Source organism: Nicotiana sylvestris, chromosome 9 (genome assembly GCF_000393655.2).
Source record: "Nicotiana sylvestris chromosome 9, ASM39365v2, whole genome shotgun sequence".
In the NCBI taxonomy this organism is placed as follows: Eukaryota; Viridiplantae; Streptophyta; class Magnoliopsida; order Solanales; family Solanaceae; genus Nicotiana; species Nicotiana sylvestris.
In genome coordinates, this window is record NC_091065.1 from 14,742,200 (window position 1) to 14,761,134 (window position 18,935).

The 18,935-nt window shown below is 37.3% G+C and overlaps 1 protein-coding gene across 2 annotated transcripts; it reads left to right on the top strand.

Annotated features, from left to right (window-relative positions):
* Positions 1 to 856: 856 nt before the first annotated feature.
* On the top strand, positions 857 to 5,895 carry LOC104226254 (pentatricopeptide repeat-containing protein At4g02750-like). Of its 2 annotated transcripts, none has more exons than XM_070156733.1 (2): positions 857 to 3,912; positions 5,548 to 5,895. In XM_070156733.1, exon 1 carries the CDS (start codon positions 1,051 to 1,053, stop codon positions 3,280 to 3,282), a length of 2,232 nt encoding a protein of 743 aa, XP_070012834.1. In that variant the 5' UTR covers positions 857 to 1,050; the 3' UTR covers positions 3,283 to 3,912; positions 5,548 to 5,895. The 2 variants fall into 2 exon arrangements, with proteins under 2 accessions (XP_070012834.1, XP_009776504.1); XM_009778202.2 differs by having other exon boundaries at positions 5,544 to 5,894.
* The last annotated feature ends 13,040 nt before the right edge of the window (positions 5,896 to 18,935 follow it).

Here is an 18,935-nt window from a genome sequence, read left to right on the forward strand (position 1 = left end):
AAGGAAATCTATCCTATTTTGTAACGGCTATTGATACATAAGTTGCTCCCTGAACTTGTGCCGAAAAGTGAGTTTCCATCCCAACCTTTACGGGTATCGTTTTTCCATCTTATACTTGTTCATACTGAATTTAATTCCACCCTAAAGGTGTTGTGGCAAAAAATTTTAAAAAATTAAAGTGGTGGCGCGTCTTATAAAAATTTAAAGCAAAAAAATAATTTTTTTGGCAAAAAGTAAAACATATTTTCGCCCCCCCCTTTTCTCTTCATCTTCACCCCCCCACTCCCACAACAAAAACCCCTATTTCTTCTCTATCTCAACCCCATTTCTTTCTTCTCCATTTTCACTCCACTCCTTTTTAAGAGCAGATTTTGTTGCTTTTTCCCTTTATTTTTCTTCAACTTTCAGATTCCTCCGACAAACTTCCCCATTGCTTTCTTCAATTCCTCCGGCAAATTTCTATATGTTCCGGTGATTCAACAAACAAAACCCAACTAGATCTCGACCCTCTTATCACCAACCTATGGCGTCATAAATTGTAGTAAATTTCATTTCTTTCTTGTTTTTTTTTCTCTTTGGACTCAACAAATTAATTCATTCAAATGAAATAAAAGCCATGAACCCGTTGATAATGGAGAATTTGGTGGTAGGTATGAAAAAAGAATAATAATAATATGTGAATGAAAAAGAAAATAGAAAAATAGTCAAAAAAATTAATTTATTGCATTTCTGGCATGGCATTGATGTGACACTGATGTGGCATGCACGTGTGGAATAGCCCAGGCCATGAAAGTGGTATTATGCTTCGTAAGGTGGTATTAAATTCACTTTGGACAAGATATCAGGACACTCGTAAAGGTTGGTATGGAAACTCACTTTTCGGCACAAGTTGGAGCATCTCATGTAGTAAATATTTAGACTCTTCCGTATAGTTTAAGGGCAAATTTAAATATTTTCCCAAATTTTAAATATTCTCAAATTAAGTTACGATATCTGTCCAAAACAGTTCCCAACTTTGCACCCAGTGCAATTCGGTATGAGTTTACTTCAATGGCAGGTTTAAGCCGAGGAAGCAAAATCTTCCAACAAAATCTGAAGTTAACACAGTTAGGTAAAACGGGTCAAATAGATGAAGCCATTAAAGTATTCAATAGAATCACACACCCAAATACTGTCACCTACAACTCCATGATCTCTGTCTATGCGAAAAATGGCAGAATATATGATGCACGCAAGATGTTCGACAAAATGCGGCTCAAAAATTTGGTCTCTTGGAATACAATGATTAATGGGTATTTGTTTAATGGCCAGGTTGATAAAGCATGTGAACTGTTTGATAAAATGCCTGAAAGAGACCATTTCACTTATGCATTGATGATTACTTGTTTTGCGCGTAATGAGGAGCTTGAAAAGGCTAGAAATGTGTTTGAGTCACTTCCTGATAAAAGTAATGTAGCTTGTTGGAATGCAATGCTTACAGGGTATTCAAAAGCTGGAAGGTTAAATGATGCTAGGAAAATGTTTGATGAAATGCCAATAAAGAATTTAGTTTCATGGAATTCGATCCTGTCAGGGTATACCCAGAATGGGGAAATGGAATTTGGAGTGAAGTTTTTCGAGGAGATGGAAGAGAAGGATATCATTTCTTGGAATTTATTATTGGACGGGTTTATTGGGGTTGGGAATTTGGATTCTGCTAAAGAGGTTTTTGCCAAGATTCCTTATCCAAATGTTGTTTCACGGGTGACAATGCTGAGTGGATTTGCAAGATATGGGATGGTATCAGCAGCTGAAAGGATTTTTGAGCAAATGCCAGAGAAAAATGAGGTTGCTTGGAATGCCATGTTAGCTGCATATGTCCAGAATGGCACAATTGACATGGCTGCTTCATTATTTAATAAAATGTCCCAGCGGAATGCCGTGGCTTACACAACCATGATTGATGGTTATGTTCGTGCTGGAAAGCTCAAAGAAGCAAGGGATTTGTTGGATAGTATGCCGCTCAAAAATGTTGGTGCACGAACAGCAATGATTTCAGGGTACATCCAAAACAATAGGGTGGATGAAGCTCGTCGCGTATTTGATCGAACTGCTACTCGCGATGTTGTTTGTTGGAATACAATGATTGCAGGCTATGCTCAATGTGGAAGAATTGATGAAGCTTTAGATCTGTTTAAAAAGATGGAACCAAAGAGCATAGTTGTTTGGAATACCATGATAGCAGGTTATGCTCAGGTGGGACAAGTGGAAAAAGCACTTGAGATGTTTGAGAAGATGGGAGAAAGAAATGTAATTTCTTGGAACTCTCTAATTTCAGGTTATACACAAAATGGTTTCTATGTAGATGCGCTTAAACATTTTATCATGATGGCACGTGATGGCAAGAAACCAGATCAGTCTACGTTTGCGTCAGTATTAAGTTCATGTTCCAATCTTGCAGCTGAGCATATAGGGAAGCAAATTCACCAAGTGGTAATAAAAACCGGTTATGTGAAAAATTTGTCAGCTTGTAACGCTTTAATAATTACGTATGCAAAGTGTGGAAATATCTTTGATGCAGAAAAGATGTTTAAAGATGTTGAAAATGCTGATATTGTATCCTGGAATTCGTTGCTTGCTGGATATGCTTTAAATGGATATGGTAAGGAGGCTGTCAAACTTTTCGAAGGGATGGAAGAAACGGAAGTGGTTCCTGATGAAGTGACGTTTGTTAGTGTTTTATCTGCATGTAAGCATGCTGGCTTGAGTGATGCTGGTGCAAATTTGTTTGAGCACATGACCAAAAAGTATTCTATCAATCCTTCATCTGAACATTATGCTTGCATGGTTGACTTACTTGGGCGAGCAGGGAGGTTAGAAGATGCTTTCCGTTTAATTAAGGATATGAAAACAAAAGTCACTCCAGAAATGTGGGGTGCCCTATTTGGGGCTTGTCGCATGCATAATAATCTAAAGATCGCTGGCTGTGCTATTGTGAAGCTTCTTGAACTTGAACCTCAAACATCTACGAATTTGGTTGTCTTATCAAACATGTATGCTGACCTTGGAAGATGGGGTGATGTGGAGAGAGTTAGGGAAACAATAAAAAAGAGTGGAGCAGGTAGACTACCTGGATGTAGCTGGATTGAGGATAGAAAACAGTTGCTTGTTTTTCTTTGTGGTGATGATACTTCACCACAGGCAGCGGAGAATTTTAACGTGTTATTAACCTTAACTGCACAGATGATGGATATGTGCCATATTCCTCCCATGACATCATTTGGTCTTGACTTCGATGACTGAGCCATAATCATGTATTTTTAAGTGTCAAACATGCATTCACATAATTGTTTCTGGTTTACCCCTCTGTATTCTTGAAATCGTATTAGACGAGGGTACCTGATGATGCTTTGATGCCATCTGAAGCTGCTGCATGTCAGATGGAGCATTTAATAGTGGTTCCAAGGTGGTTAGTGTTATTAGGATATAACCAAATGCGATGATGAATGAGCATTTGCTTGTTGGTGTTAGAAGATATTGCCAATTTCACGGTACAATGGGATTCTGAAGTGTGGCATTGCGGGATTTTATTAGTTGAGAGATTTGACTGGAGATCAGTCTGCTTGTAAAGAGGAGGAATTAAGTGTCCTCCTGTTGAGTGCAAGGTTGCTGCTTTGCCAGGGTTTTTTCCACATTCAACCATTAACCAAAGAGGGAAGCGAGCAAGAGAAAGGGCTGTGGTGGCTGCAGGAGAAAGAAATAAAGACCAAAGGAAAATAGAGAAATGAGAACCTCCCTAAACATACGTCAGAAAGGGTGGAAAGGATCAAGCCCTCATGATTGTGCATCCAATTTAAGGTTTTCTTTGTTATTACCCCACCCCCCTCTCTTGGGGATCTGCTGACAAATCCACAAAGAACGACATCCTAGTAGGTAAGTTTTCAGCTATATATAGATCTGTGGTGCTTATGCTTTCCTGAGCCGAGGGTCTATTGGAAATAGCCTCTATATCCTCACAAGGTAGGGGTAAGGTCTGCATACACACTACCCTCCCCAGACCCCACAGTGTGGGATAATACTGGGTATGCTGTTGTTGTATAGATATGTTCTTTATGTTTCTGTATTCTTCATTTTTGAATTTGAGTGAGCCAGCCCTCTTATTGCTCTTTGTCAAACAAAAAGCAGCAAATTTCAGGTGCTTTAGATTTCAAAGTTAGGAATTTTTACTTGGTTTTCTGATTCATATACATGTGTATTTATCTCTATTTTCCATCAGTACTTGAGGGGCATGTCGTTGTAGTATTTTGAAACTGTTTTATACCTTGCACTGTTTTTTGGTGGAGTTGAGAATTATTTGTACATTTGAGGGATAACTTTTGTGTCTCTAGTTTTCTTTTAGTGAATAGATGATGGGGTGCATATTTTGGAGAACATACTTTTATGTAGGTTATCTACTTTTTGCTATAGTTATGCAGGAATTTTCCCACGTAAATAAATTATTTTACCTTATCGGAAAAAAATATTGCACTTTATTTTGCTTTCTGAAGAATGGGATTTAAGATGGATAGTAGTCGTATTTTCAGCTCTGAGTGCCAAAGATGCAGATCGTCATATAAAAGTGCAGATGGGTAGAGATTCCATTGGGCGAGTCAGTTTTCGTTCGAGATGAATTGCTTGCTTGATCTATGTGCCAAACTTTCTGTAGCAGAGTGGATATCTGCTCATCTTGTTATGTGTTCATGGGTTTGCATTGCTTTTATTGTATTTTTCTCTGCATGGTGTGTGGTATTCTTCAACTAGGACGCCTTGCACATTCTCATCATACTGAAGCTCAACCGGCTAAACATTTGACTATTGCTAAATATGGGTTTGAATTGCTTTTCTTGTAGGCAATCTGCACATGATCACAAGTGATCATATGATGTTTAATTTTGATTCAACTGGGGTTTGTGATTCAATCTGTGTTCTTCAATAGCTGATTTGATTGAGTCAGCTGTCTGACTTGAATTCTGAATTTGATGCCCCCGAACTAAAAGGAGCAAATATTTGGCGCTTTTAGTTTCAAAGTTAGAATTTTGACTTAGTTTTCTGATTTGTATACGTCTTTAGATGTTTCTATTTTCATCCATAATTGAGGGATAAATCTTGTTGTAGGCCTTTTGGCGTTAGCTGCTTTTATCTAGACATGCTCTGTATTCTGTTTTATAAAACCTATAATTTAAGATGAGTTATGTTTGGGTTTTCATAGAGTGCAAATAATGTGAAAGAGCATATAGAAGTGCAGATGGGTTCAGATATTACATTGAGTGGATCTGGTTTTTGGACTAATGGTTTACTTGCTTTATTTACAAAATCTTTTATAACTGCATCGGTATCTGCTCAACTTGTTGAGCTGTCATTGGTTTGAACTGCTTTTATTGTAAATATACAAGTTAATCTGCACGACAGTATGTGATGGCGTCCTATGTGATATTCTTCGATTAGGGAATGTGGTTGACTTGTGCGTTCCTTATCATTCTTTTTCTTTTGGTTCTAAGTATGGGTTGACATGCCTTTTCTTGTAGGCAGTCTCGATGGGAACGCAAGTGATCGCGTGCTGCACAAAATCTAATTCAGCCGGGGCTTGTGAGACACCGGAGATATGTCCTTGTTATGAGCAACCACAAACTCTTCTAAGAATAGCCAGAAGCCCAGAAGGTTTTGCCTTGCACTATATTATAGTGAGGAGATATTTCTTATTTATTGTTTGGTGTGGTATATTAAAAATTAAAATGCATTGTATTATTTTTAAGAAAATTAGTTATTTACAAAAATGCCCTCCATATTCTTTAGCTTTAAGAGACTTTAAGGATAATTTTGTCTTTAACCATGCTAATGCATGCATTAATACCATGATTTACTATGCATTAATTATACATAGAATTATACCAAACAGGGGCGGCTCTAAGGTAAGGCAAATGAAGCCCTTGCCTTAGGCCCCCAAATATTAAGGACCCCAAAATTATAAAATACTACTAGTATATTAGTATTACATATAACATATAATTATACAATTATTATTAACAAAATGTTTCAATTTTTTATATCTTTTAAATTTGCTTGAGGTTGTATGACTTAGTGAGTAAATAATTACAAATTTTCTCTCTTATTAAAGTAAACTGTATATTTAATTTCTCATCAATTCTAATTTTTTTATGTACACTTTTTCTTCTTCATGTTTTTGACGATTTCACTCTTTAATTTCAATTCGGATTCTTTGAGTTAACTATTTCTTTTTGTCATATTTGTTTGATCCATACATCAGAAAGCAAGTTCTTTTATGTCTCATCTTTTTTTAGCTAAGAAATTCTCGAGGGCAGTGGCACAAGATTCGAATCGATGGATAATGAGTCCACCCCTCTGTCATTTTTCACTTAAATATTGTCACGACCCAATTTCCCTTCCATAAGACGTCGTGACGGCACTTAGTCTCTACTGTTAGATATGTACATAATGTAGTCTTGTCCCACATTGGAATAGAAGTAGTATGTCCTTGTATAGTATAGCTATAAATAAGGACCTCTTGTATTGTATTGAACACACAATATCAATATATCATATTTTCTCCCGTGCCTTCTCACATGGTATCAGAGCTATCGTGAGAGATTTATCGCTGTGTATAAATTCCAGCGATCTCGGGAAGTGAAATCTGTCACCGAACCCTTTTTTTCCGGCGACTTTTCAAAGTTGTTTTGTGTTTGCTTTGTTTCGGTTAGTGTTGTGCAAAATCATAAACTACCACAAGAGTAGTCACTGTCCGACGACCAAATCCCAGTGAAAATCTCCGGCGGTAGTGTAGTGGTCGGAAGAAAATTTTTCGGCGAAGTTCTGACGTTGCGTGGGCCACCTTGCGGCCATTTTTTGGCGACGATTCTTCAGGACAGATTGTTCCCATTGCAATTCCGAGCCTACCCATCCAGGTTATACCAAATTCTGACCACTTTTATATTTTTCCGGCGTGAATAGTGATTTCAGAAGTGGACTTCCGGCCATTTTTTGAAAAAGTTTCTTCAGAACAGTTGGGTTGTCTGGTAATTCCGATCCTACCCCTACTGTTTTTATTTCATTCCGACCACTTTGAATTTTTTCCGGCTGCTACAGTAATATTTCGAGAGCTACAATATTTCTGGAGTGAACAGTGTTTTCCGGTGCAGAGCAATGTTCTGTTTTCCTGCTGTAAACAGTGTTTTCTCAGCGATTTCTTCAGTTTTCCCAAATGAGTTACTAATTTTCACTATTTCAAGTTAACTATACTATTATTAATTGTAGCGACATGGGAACCGATACTTCGAATAGTCGGATGGTTTCTTTAGTGGATTATTTTGAGTTTCTTCAGTACAAAGCATGTAAACAGACATCTTTTGAGATAGCTTCCGTTGTTCAAACAGGTAATAGCGTGACTTGTGTCTCTCAATCTTCATCCTCTGAGTCTTGGGTCATTGATTCAGGTGCATTCAGATCATATTTCTGGTAATAAATCTCTTTTCACTACTATTTTGTATTCTCAATCTCTTCCAAGAGTCACAATGGCCAATGAGTCTCAAACCATGACAACTGCAATAGGTCAAGCAAGCCCAATTCCTTCCTTACCTTTAGATTCAGTTCTTTATGTCCCTAATAGTCCTTTTAATCTCATAGCTGTTAGTCGCCTAGCCAAATCACTTAAATATGTTGTTTTATTTCTTGATGACCATGTTTTTATACAGGAACGTAGTACAGGGCGGATCATTGATACCGGGCATGAATCAAATGGACTTTATTACCTTATCCTTGCTAAATCACATGGACTCATATCTTGTCTTCCTTCAACAACTTGTCCTGTTACTGATTCACCAGATTTATTATATAAACGGTTGGGACATCCCAGTTTGTCAAAACTTCAGAAAATGGTACATGGTTTATCTCACTTATCAACTCTAGAGTGTGAGTCTTGTCAGTTCGGTAAGCATACTTGCTTTCATTTTCCTCGACGTATTAATAATCGAGCAGAGTCACCTTTTACTTTAGTCCCTTCAGATGTTTAGGGTCCTAGTCGGGTCAGTTCTACCTTAGGATTCCGCTACTCTGTTAGTTTCATTGATGACTACTCTAGGTGCACCTGGATATTTTTGATAAAAAGTCGATCTGAGTTGTTTTCTATTTTCCAGACCTTTCACGCTGAAATTCAAAATCAATTTGGGGTTTCTATTTGTACATTTCGTAGTGATAATGCCCGAGAGTATTTGTCTTTCCCATTTCAGCAGTTTATGAAATTCATGGAATTATTCATGAAACATCTTGTCCGTACACATCTCAACAAAATGGGGTAGCTGAAAGAAAGAATAGACATCTTATTGAAACTGCTCGTACCCTACTCATACAATCTCATGCTCCGTTGCGTTTTTGGGGGATGCAGTTCTTACATCTTGCTATCTTATTAATCGTATGTCATCTTCAGCTATCCAGAATCAAGTTCCATTCTCTGTTATGTTTCCCCACTTACCTTTGTTCTCTCTTCCACCCCGTGTCTTTGGAAGCACTTGTTTTGTCCATAACCTTACTCAGATAAGTTAGCTCCCCGTGCTCTTAAGTGCGTATTTTTTGGTTTCTCGAGAACGCAAAAGGGGTATCGATGCTATTCTCCTGACCTCCAGCGGTACCTTATGTCCGCTGATGTTACCTTCTTTGAAACCCAACATACTTCACAGGTCCAGGTAATCACTTAGATATTTATGAGGTACTACCAGTCTCTTCTTTTGGAGATTCAGTCACTATCTCCCATCCATCTTCCTCTACATCTCCAGCTCCACCACCTATAGCTCCCGTTCCACCATCTATAGCTCCAGTTCCACCACCTATAGGTCCAATTCCTCCATATAATCCAGTTCAACCTTCTGCAGCTCCGCCACTCTTGACTTATCATCGCTGTCTACATCCAGCATCAGGCCTAGGTGATTCACGTCCTGCATTAGATTCTGCACCTACTGCGGACTTGTCTCCCCTTAGTCAACCAGTTGCACTCCGCAAAGGTGTACAGTCCACACTTAATCCTAATCTCCACTATGTTGGTCTAAGTTATCATCGTCTGTCGTCACCTTATTATGCTTTTATATCTTCTTTGTCCACTGTTTCTATTCCTAAGTCTACAGGTGATGCACTATCTCATCCTGGATGGTGACAGGCTATGATTGACGAGATGTCTGCTTTACATGCGAGTGATACTTGGGAGCTTGTTCCTCTTCCTGCAGGTAAGTCTACTGTTGGTTGTCGTTGGATTTATGCAGTCAAAGTCGGCCCGAATGGCCATGTTGACCGGCTTAAGGCTCGTCTTGTTGCAAAAGGATATACTCAGATTTTTGGGCTTGATTATAGTGATACTTTCTCTCCTGTGGCTAAAGTAGCATCTGTTTGTGTTTTTTTGTCCATGGCTGTTGTACGTCATTGACCTCTTTATCAGTTAGACATTAAGAATGCTTTTCTCTACGGTGATCTTGACGAGGAAGTTTATATGGAGGAACCACCTGGTTTTGTTGCTCAGGGGAGTTTAGTGGTTGTGTATGCAGATTGCGCAGGTCACTATATGGTTTGAAACAGTCCCCTCGAGCCTGGTTTGGTAAGTTCAGCACAATTATTCAGGAGTTCAGCATGACTCGTAGTGAGGCTGATCACTCTGTGTTTTATCAACATTCTGCTCCGAATATGTGTATTATCTGGTGGTTTATGTTGATGATATTGTTATTACTGGCAACGATCAGGATGGTATTACTAATCTGAAGCAACATCTCTTTCAGCACTTCCAAACTAAGGATCTGGGCAGACTGAAGTATTTTCTAGGTATTGAGGTTGCTCAGTCTAGCTCAGGTATTGTTATTTCACAGCGGAATTATGCATTAGACATTCTTGAGGAGACTGGAATGATGGGTTGCAGACCTATTGACTCTCCTATGGATTCGAATGCTAAGCTTCTAACTGGACATGGGGAGCCTCTTAGAGACCCTACCAGATACAAGAGGTTGGTTGGAAAGTTGAATTACCTCACAGTGACTAGACCTGGCATTTCTTTTCCGGTGAGTGTTGTAAGTCACTTTATGGATTCTCCCTGTGATAGTCACTGGGATGCAGTTGTTCGTATTCTTCGGTATATAAAGTCAGCTCCAGGCAAATGATTACTATTCGAGGATCGAGGCCATGAGCAAATTATTGGGTACACAGATACTGATTGGGCAGGATCACCTTTTGATAGACGATTTACATCTGGATATTGTGTTCTAGTAGGAGGTAATTTGGTCTCATGGAAGAGCAAGAAACAAAATGTAGTTTCTCGATCTAGCGCCGAAGCGGAATATCGGGCCATGGCTATGGCAACGTATGAGTTAGTTTGGGACAAGCAGTTGCTCAAGGAGTTAAAGTTCGGAGAAATCAACAGGATGGAACTAGTGTGTGATAACCAGGCTGCTCTTCATATTGCGTCAAATCCGGTATTCCATGAGAGGACTAAACACATTGAGATCGATTGTCACTTTGTCAGAGAAAAAATACTTTCAGGAGATATTGTTACAAAGTTTGTAAAGTCGAATGATCAACTAGCAGATATTTTCATTAAGTCTCTTATTGGTTCTCGTATTAGTTACATGTGTAACAAGCTCGGTACATATGATGTGTATGCACCGGCTTGAGGGGGAGTGTTAGATATGTACATAATGTAGTGTTGTCCCACATTGGAATAAGAGTAGTATGTCCTTGTATAATATAACTATAAATAAGGACCTCTTGTATTGTATTGAACACACAATATCAATATATCATATTTTTCTCCCGTGCCTTCTCACATCTACGACTATATAAGCCTAACATTTTGCGGAATAATGAAATGAAAACATAAATTTACCAACTAACTGTAACACTAGCAACATAACTGAAAACCATGCCGCTCGGCATGTACAATAACCAACTCCTCAATACTACACAGTCTTCCCAAAACCCAGAACATCGTGAATCACAAACTACAGAAGGAACCTAATGTCTCTATACATCAGAGTATAACAAAAGAAGTACAGAAGATAATGGACATAGGGGAGAATAGAGGGGGACTTTGAGGTCTGCGGACGTGACAGATATACCTTGAAGTCTCCAACTGTTGCTGCTCACTGATGATGTGGCTGGTAAGGGGTACCTAGATCTGCACACGAAAACATGTACAGAAGAGTAGCATGAGTATACCATAACGGTACCCAATAAGTGCCAAGCCTAACCTCGGTCGAGTAGTGACGAAGTCAGGTCAGGGCCCTACTGGTATATATAAAATAAAGTGAGACAGAGCGAAATATTGCAATATAATAAAAGACTAAAGTGTAACAAGAAGGAAATCACAGAACAATACATTACAGTGTACAAAATAACAACACGGGATCTCCTGAGATACCGTCTCCTAGTCCGAAAAGTAAATGTGCAGGGGTCTCCCGAAATACTGTCCCGTAGTCCCAAAAGTAAATATGCAGGGGGATCTTCTGGAATACCGTTCCATAGTCCCAAAAGTAAATATGTAGTGGGATCTCTCGGAATATCGTTCCGTAGTCCCAAAAGTAAATACGCAACTCAAACAATAGAGATAACAACTATAACACGAAATCCTACAGTCTACACTAAATACAAGTAAGAGAAGAAGCAGGAAAATCCACTAAGCATGCTGCAGAGAGTTCAGATAAGCATTTAAGACACATAGACATGCTATTCTAGACTAAACAGGATAATTACACATGCTAATATAACTCAATTAAAGTGAAACAGATTATTACTTAGTGAAAAACAGTTTTACAACAATAGCCCGTGTACGCACTCGTCACTTCACGTACATGGCACTCACATATCACAAGAGTACCAAATCCTAAGAGGAGTTCCTCCACATAAGGTTAGACAAGCCACTTACCTCTAACCAAGCTCAATCATCGATAACAATGCATATTCCACGAATATCTGACTCCGAATGGCCCAAATCTTGCCAAAATCTATTACATATTGTAAATATAACTATAAGAAACTAATCTGGTCAATGAAAATAAAGCTAAACCAAGAAATTAGGAAATTTCCCTAAAAAGTCTCCCCGGGCCCACGTCTCGAAATCAGGTAAAAGTTACAAAATATGAACACCCATTTACTCATGAGTTCACTCGTACCAAAATTATCCAAATCCATTGTCAAAATCCCAATCAAATCTCAAATAGTTGAATAACTTCCAACGTGCTTCCCCAAATTCCTTAATTTAATGATGAAATCAACTATAGATTAATGGAATACAATAAAAAACGAGTTAAGAATCATTACCCCAAAGTTCTCTCTGAAAAATCCTTGAATTATTACCTTAATCCTAGCTCTTAAAGTGCCAAAATTGAAAATGGGATAAAACCCTCGACTTGGCCCTTTTCTGCCCAACGATTTCGCTTTTGTGAGGGGATAACCACTTCTGCGGTTCCGCACCTGCGTAAAAACCAATGCTGGTGCGGACTTTACTTAAATCCTCAAGGTCTGCTTCTGCGAACAAGGGCCGCTTCTGCGAGCCCGCTTATGCGCTCCTCTACCGCTACTGCGAGTCCGCTTCTGCAAAACTCTGGCCGCACCTGTGGTCCCAGCTGGGCAGGCCCATAATCGCTTCTGCGGACGCTGCACCTGCGGCCCAACATGTGTAGGTGCGATTACACCAGGTGCAACAAGCTTCAACCATTCCAACACAACTCTAAATGATTCGTTAACCATCCGAAATTAACTCAAGGCCCCCGTCACCTCAACCAAATATACCAACAAGTCCTAAAAGACCATACGAACTTAGTTGAACCCTCAAATCACATCAAACAACGCTAAAATCACGAATCACCCTCGGATTCAAACTTAAAGAACTTGAAACTTCAAATTTACACAACCGATGTCGAAACCTATCAAACCACATTCGATTGGCCCCAAATTTTGCACACAAGTCATATTCAACATTACGGATCTACTCCAACTTCCGGAATCAAAATCCGACCCTGATATCAAAAAGTCCACTACTGATCAAAATCTCCAAAAATTCGACTTTCGCCATTTCAAGCCTAAATAAGCTACAAACCTCCAAAACATAATCCAGATACGCCCCTAAGTCCAAAATCACCCAACCGAGCTAACGGACCGACGGAACTCCATTCCGGAGTCGTCTTCACACAGTTCCGACTTCGATCAAAATCCTAAGGCTTAAGCTTCCGTTTGGAGACCAAGTGTCCCAAAACACTCCGAAACAAAAGACAAAACCTCCCGGAAAGTCACATAAGCAACAAAATATATTGGGAAGCAGTTAATAGGGGACCGGGGCTATACCTCTCAAAACGACCGGCTGGGTCCTTACAAATATCATGCTATTGTCCATGGGAGAGTTCGAAATCATAATGTGAGCCTAACCTCACCACGTGGTGCACTCTTACCACTAGACAAAAGTGGTATAGGTTTCTTTTGTGTCTCACTATAATATGGAGTTTATGAAAATTTAAGGGCCTTTTAATATATTTTGGCTTTAGGCCATAAAATTCTTTGAGCCGCCCCCGATACCAAATAGGATGTGTAATTAATGCTTGTATTACTTATACATAGGTTGAAAAAGTGTACCAAACAAGATATTATTAATACACAAAGCTAATGCATGCATTATTTTCTCTAATGCACTCTACCAAACGACCTCTCTAAGCACATAAATTTGGTTTCATTTTGTGGCTGCCTTTACAGTCTTGTCTTGTGACATGATATGTCGGATTATCATGTATTTAATGTGTACAAATGATTTGAATGTAGCAGAGATGATCCTTTAGCCAGATTGAGCCCAAAAATATACTTAATAGCAACCAACTCCTTATTTTGAGAAAAAGAAAAACTGATGTATTCAGATAGCACCTTGAATTTTTCATGACATATAAATTATAATGATGAGAATTGCAAATGTATGACATCCAGATTCTGTGCAGTTTATCAACTCCATGGAGTAGGGATAGTAGATGGACTTGTCCAAACTAAGAATTCGCAGACACACTATGGCAACCTAGAAGAGTGATGGGGAAGTGGATTTCAGGTTCGTTAGTCTCGAGAAGGTATTAGCCACTGCCCATCGGTGACCATAGAGACATTCCACCCCCATGAGAACCTAATATGTTGCATCTGCATCCAAAATTCAAGTAGTGTATACGTCACTAGTCCGATCCTTTGCAGGAACTACACTGGGGTCCCTAATCGGATATATCGGGTCTTTTATATTTAATGAAAGGAGAAACACACATGTTTTTACCTGATTTAGGTTTGGAATCACAAGTTCATAGTCATGCTAGCTGCTTATATCCTAGAGGAGTAAGAAAAACTAAATGCTCCCACTCAAACAAGAACTCCTATAGTGTGAAAAATGAGAAGGGTTTTTTTCTTTTTTACTTTTTTATTTTAGCGAAGAAAATAGTCCAGAACATAACTAAAAAGCAATATTCATCGGAGTAAGAAGCGTCAGAACTTTATGTAGATTTTGATTTTTGACAGTTTATCTATAGCCTTATTCTGCACATGTTTGTCTAACAATTTGAAGCTGCATTAACCTTTCCTATTTTCGAGTAAGAATGCAAAGGTAGCAAATACTATATTATCCCCTAACACATAATGTGGAAAACCTTTTCAGCAGTATTATTTCGTATATGTTTCAGCTAACATACTACAAATGTGACTAAATAAAATTAATGAAGTTTCTTAAACTGATCACTTCGCTCATTACTGCAACATCTCAAAAACAAAAATAAAAATAAAAAAACTTAAAGAGCCGGCCACCCAACTAAAAGTAGATGCTCCAACTACAACTGGATCTACTGGTGCAAAAGTCATTGTTTTGACCAAAACTGCTATCGCAAACAAAACCCCAAAACCACCAACGAAACGCACCACTTCATCCATGCCAAAAGTGACTTTTTTCTTCTTATAAGTCAGAACGATAAATGGTTGAATCTCAGTGAATCATGAGTCGTGACACAGTACCTTATCGCGTAATAAAAGGCTGAATGTATGTTTTGAAGTATGTTTTAGGGTTAGGGTTAGTGGTGAGTAGTACTAGAGATGAATGAAGTATGTTTTGAAGAGTTGGTATACTTATTAAGTTTCTGTAACTGCCTAATAGGTACTTGCCAAAAATAGATAGTGTGTAAAAGGAGAACGAGACAATCACGAATTATTAGGATACCAAAGAAAGAAATTACCATAACTGAATTACTGATGTTCGAAAAAATTTACTTGCATATGGTGTTTACACCACAATAATGAATACATGACACATACATTCACATGTACTTTTATCATTAAACTATACTTAACCAATAAATTTTTTAGCTTAATTTGTGACACAACCAAAAATTAGCATGATTTAATGTAAACATTAGGTGCGAGTAAACTTTTACCCATATGTTCTAAAGTTATTTCTAGTTTTTAAGGAAAGTTTGAAAATTTGCTTAACACTTTCTTGACATATAAGTTTTACGATTAATACTGAAAAAATATCTCTTCAATACTAGTATATTTTACAATGCCCCTTTAACAGTGTAGGTTACGACTGCTAAATCAAAAAGAGAGTGGCTTTTATATGTAGTTGTTTTTTAAGTTAAATAATTGTTCCTTCAAGAAAGTATTAAATTGACTTAAAATTAGCGCTTTATTATATTTTTTGGCAGGAAATTATATTCGTCGAATTATTTGGGTGTAACTAAAGATGAGAAATAAGAAAAATCATATACAATCAAACCTCTCTATAATAACCTCGTTTGTTCCGAATATTTTTGGATGTTATAGCGAAGTGCTATTATATAGAACATATACTATAACATAGCATGAAAATTGGTTCCGGAAAAACTTGGCTTTTATAATGAAGTGTTGTTAAAAAGGGATGCTATTATAGAGAGGTCTGACTGTAGTAAAATGTTGGTACTTGATAATTAAGTTTATACAAAAAGGGTCTTCACATATATGTAGGGTTGCCTATCGGGCATATCAGACGGATATTTACGCTTAATGGTTTGGCTTATCGGTTTATAAATATAGTAATCCGCTAGCCAACCAATAAGACATCAGGCGGATTGGTAATGAATTAGCGATTATCGGGCGGTTTATCGGCTAAATCAAATAGACAATAAAAAAGAATTAGAGAACTATAGAAAGGGAGAATTTAGGATATGTCACCTTCGGATTGCATTCAATGACCATACTGAACATTTGTCTTGAAACTTATACCTGATTAAGCATTTTGTCCTCACCGCTAAACAAAAAAAAAAAGAGATAGGAAACAGAACATAATCTGGATAATATAGGTAACAAAAGAAACAAGGAACGAATATGAAGCCATATTAAAATTTCTGACACCAAATTTTTCAAGATATCAGCCTGGATTCTACTATAGAAACAAAGGGTCATGGAAACTCACTTCCTCACATGAATAACTTTCAAATTTCAGCAGCTTTAACTCATTCTGCCATAAAGATTAATTCAGATGATAATTCTTGGGACTGAAGATTCTATTTTGTCTCCTCTAGAATTTTTTTACTATATGTCACCCTTATTGGTCTCCCCATCAATTCCTATGGATAAGGATATAGGTTTCAAATAGTACTTTATATATATATATATATGTAAAAGCGTAAATATAGAAAATTTTAACGGGTTAACGGTTTATCTGATAAGAAAATTGAGTAATCCGCCCTCAAACCATTAAGCCGTTAAGAAGTACTTGTGGTTAAATATTAAAATTTTCAAAAATTTAAAAGAATTTTCATTTCCCTCTTGTTTCTCCTCTCTAGTTCTTCTGCTTCTTCTTCTTTCTCCTCCTCCTCCTCTTCTTCCTTCTTTTCTTTTTGAAACATTCTTAGGATGATTAAAACACCTCCTCCTCCTCTTCTTTCAAAAGTAAGAAGAAAAAAATGGGAATTGGTGAAAAATCTCCAGGGATGTTTAAAAATGGGTCTGTGTCCTTCATTTTCTTGAACTTTTTTTATTGCTTCTTCTAGTTAATCTTTAATTCTTTATTTAGTATGCATTGGCAAAATTTTGAATTTTTACTCTTAATGAAAACGGTTCAGCAAATAAGGGTTCACAATTGATCTCCCAATTAATAAATCAACTAAATTTGACTCTCCCCTCCCCTCCTCCCCCACACCCCCCCCCCCCCAAAAAAAAAAAAAAGGTCAATCAATCAACTAAATGCCTCAGTCCCAATTTGACTCATTTTTATTTCTATTAATGAGTTAATAATCTCCCTCTGCTGCACTCTAGGCTCAATCCCTATTTAATGGCATTCTTGATGTAGAACCGGATCCAAAATTTAAATTTTATGGATATAACCGATTATATTTTAAAGTTATGAACTCATATTTATTATTTATTATAAATTTTTAAAATTTTTGTACATAAATTTATATTAAAAATATTAGATTTAGATGAACTCGGTACCTCAAAGCTCCGTCACCATTGTCTTGAGGCACACTTACATTTACTTGGAGCTCGTGTCAGTGATCATAAACTCCATTTTGAAGTGGGCCGCCTAAAATTTTAAATTTAGATAGAAAAATGAATTATTCAGGTAATGTCTCTTGTATGTATACTAAGGGATAGCCCATGTTGTGCATGGCCTAATAATACTATTACCTAAATATAGTGCCGTAAAATGGTAGAATTAGATCGAGTTCATCTCCAAAGATACTAAAGTTATTCTTAAAACACCTAAAGTCATTAAAAAGTTATAATTTTATTGGTCTCAACTATTACTTCATATCTAAAAAAAATACTATCTTTTTAAATTTTTTATATTTTCATTAAGGAAATCATATAAAACATTTATTATAAGATTTAATTGATTAATTTGTGTTTTATATCATAGTCAAATTACTCATTATGTTCTGTAGGTAATTTATTAGATCGAAAATAGATTTGAAAAAATAGACTAATGATAGTTTAATTTCCTAAAGCAGCGTTTATTTTGACCAAATATATTTAGCTAAAATGACATTTATTTTTAACAGAAGCGGACATGACCTAATAAAAATTATTTACATGTGAAATAAGGAAAATAACATTGTAGAAGAGGAGGACTATTGTTTTTCAGTTTTGCGTCAAAAGAACTCTATTTTACTCAGGAAAATTGTTTTCTCAAAGAAAGATTTTAATTTTATAAGATTGTAGAGATGCATATATACTAAAGTTAGATGATTTTAGATTATGAAATTTCCTACTGTTAGGACCCGGTGGCACTAAACACTACTGCACAGTGGAATAAAATAAATGATCAACGAAACCAAAAATAAATGACACAATATTTAACGTGGTTCACCTAAAACGTTTAGGCTACGTCCATAAATCCGACACCAACTTCCACTAAAACATTTAGCAGGCATACAAAGAGAAACTTCCCCAATAATTTGGAGGTACAACAATTCCTGAGCTCTACCCAAAATAGTGGCGCACACAAAAGTGTTTCCCGAAAAATACCCGACTAGTATTTCTACTCACTATTTTGTCACTCCCCTGTTAGGAAACATTCCTAAAGGAAATACATCTCTCTCCCTCTCAAACTCTTTCTTCTTGAGTTTTGATATTTTTTTTGGTGTGTTATACAATGAAATGGAAGGGGGTATTTATAGTTTTGAGATAGGGACCAAAAGTGCAAATCTCACCTACCAAGAAGGATCAATTTGCAATACTACCATCTCACCTACCAAGAAGGATCAATTTGCAATATTCCCATCTCACCTACCACTCATTGCATCATTGCTTATCTCACTAAGGAGAGTTGCATCATTGCTTACCTCTCCCATACATCACCATAATTGTTGGAAAAACTAACAATTCTCCCCCTTCCAACTATATGGTGGATCCACTATCCCTGCAGCTTCTCTACAGAACTCAAACTTCCC

Bases quoted from the DNA above. Each gene is read 5' to 3' on its own strand.
- LOC104226254 (XM_070156733.1), top strand. From the start codon at position 1,051: ATGGCAGGTTTAAGCCGAGGAAGCAAAATCTTCCAACAAAATCTGAAG.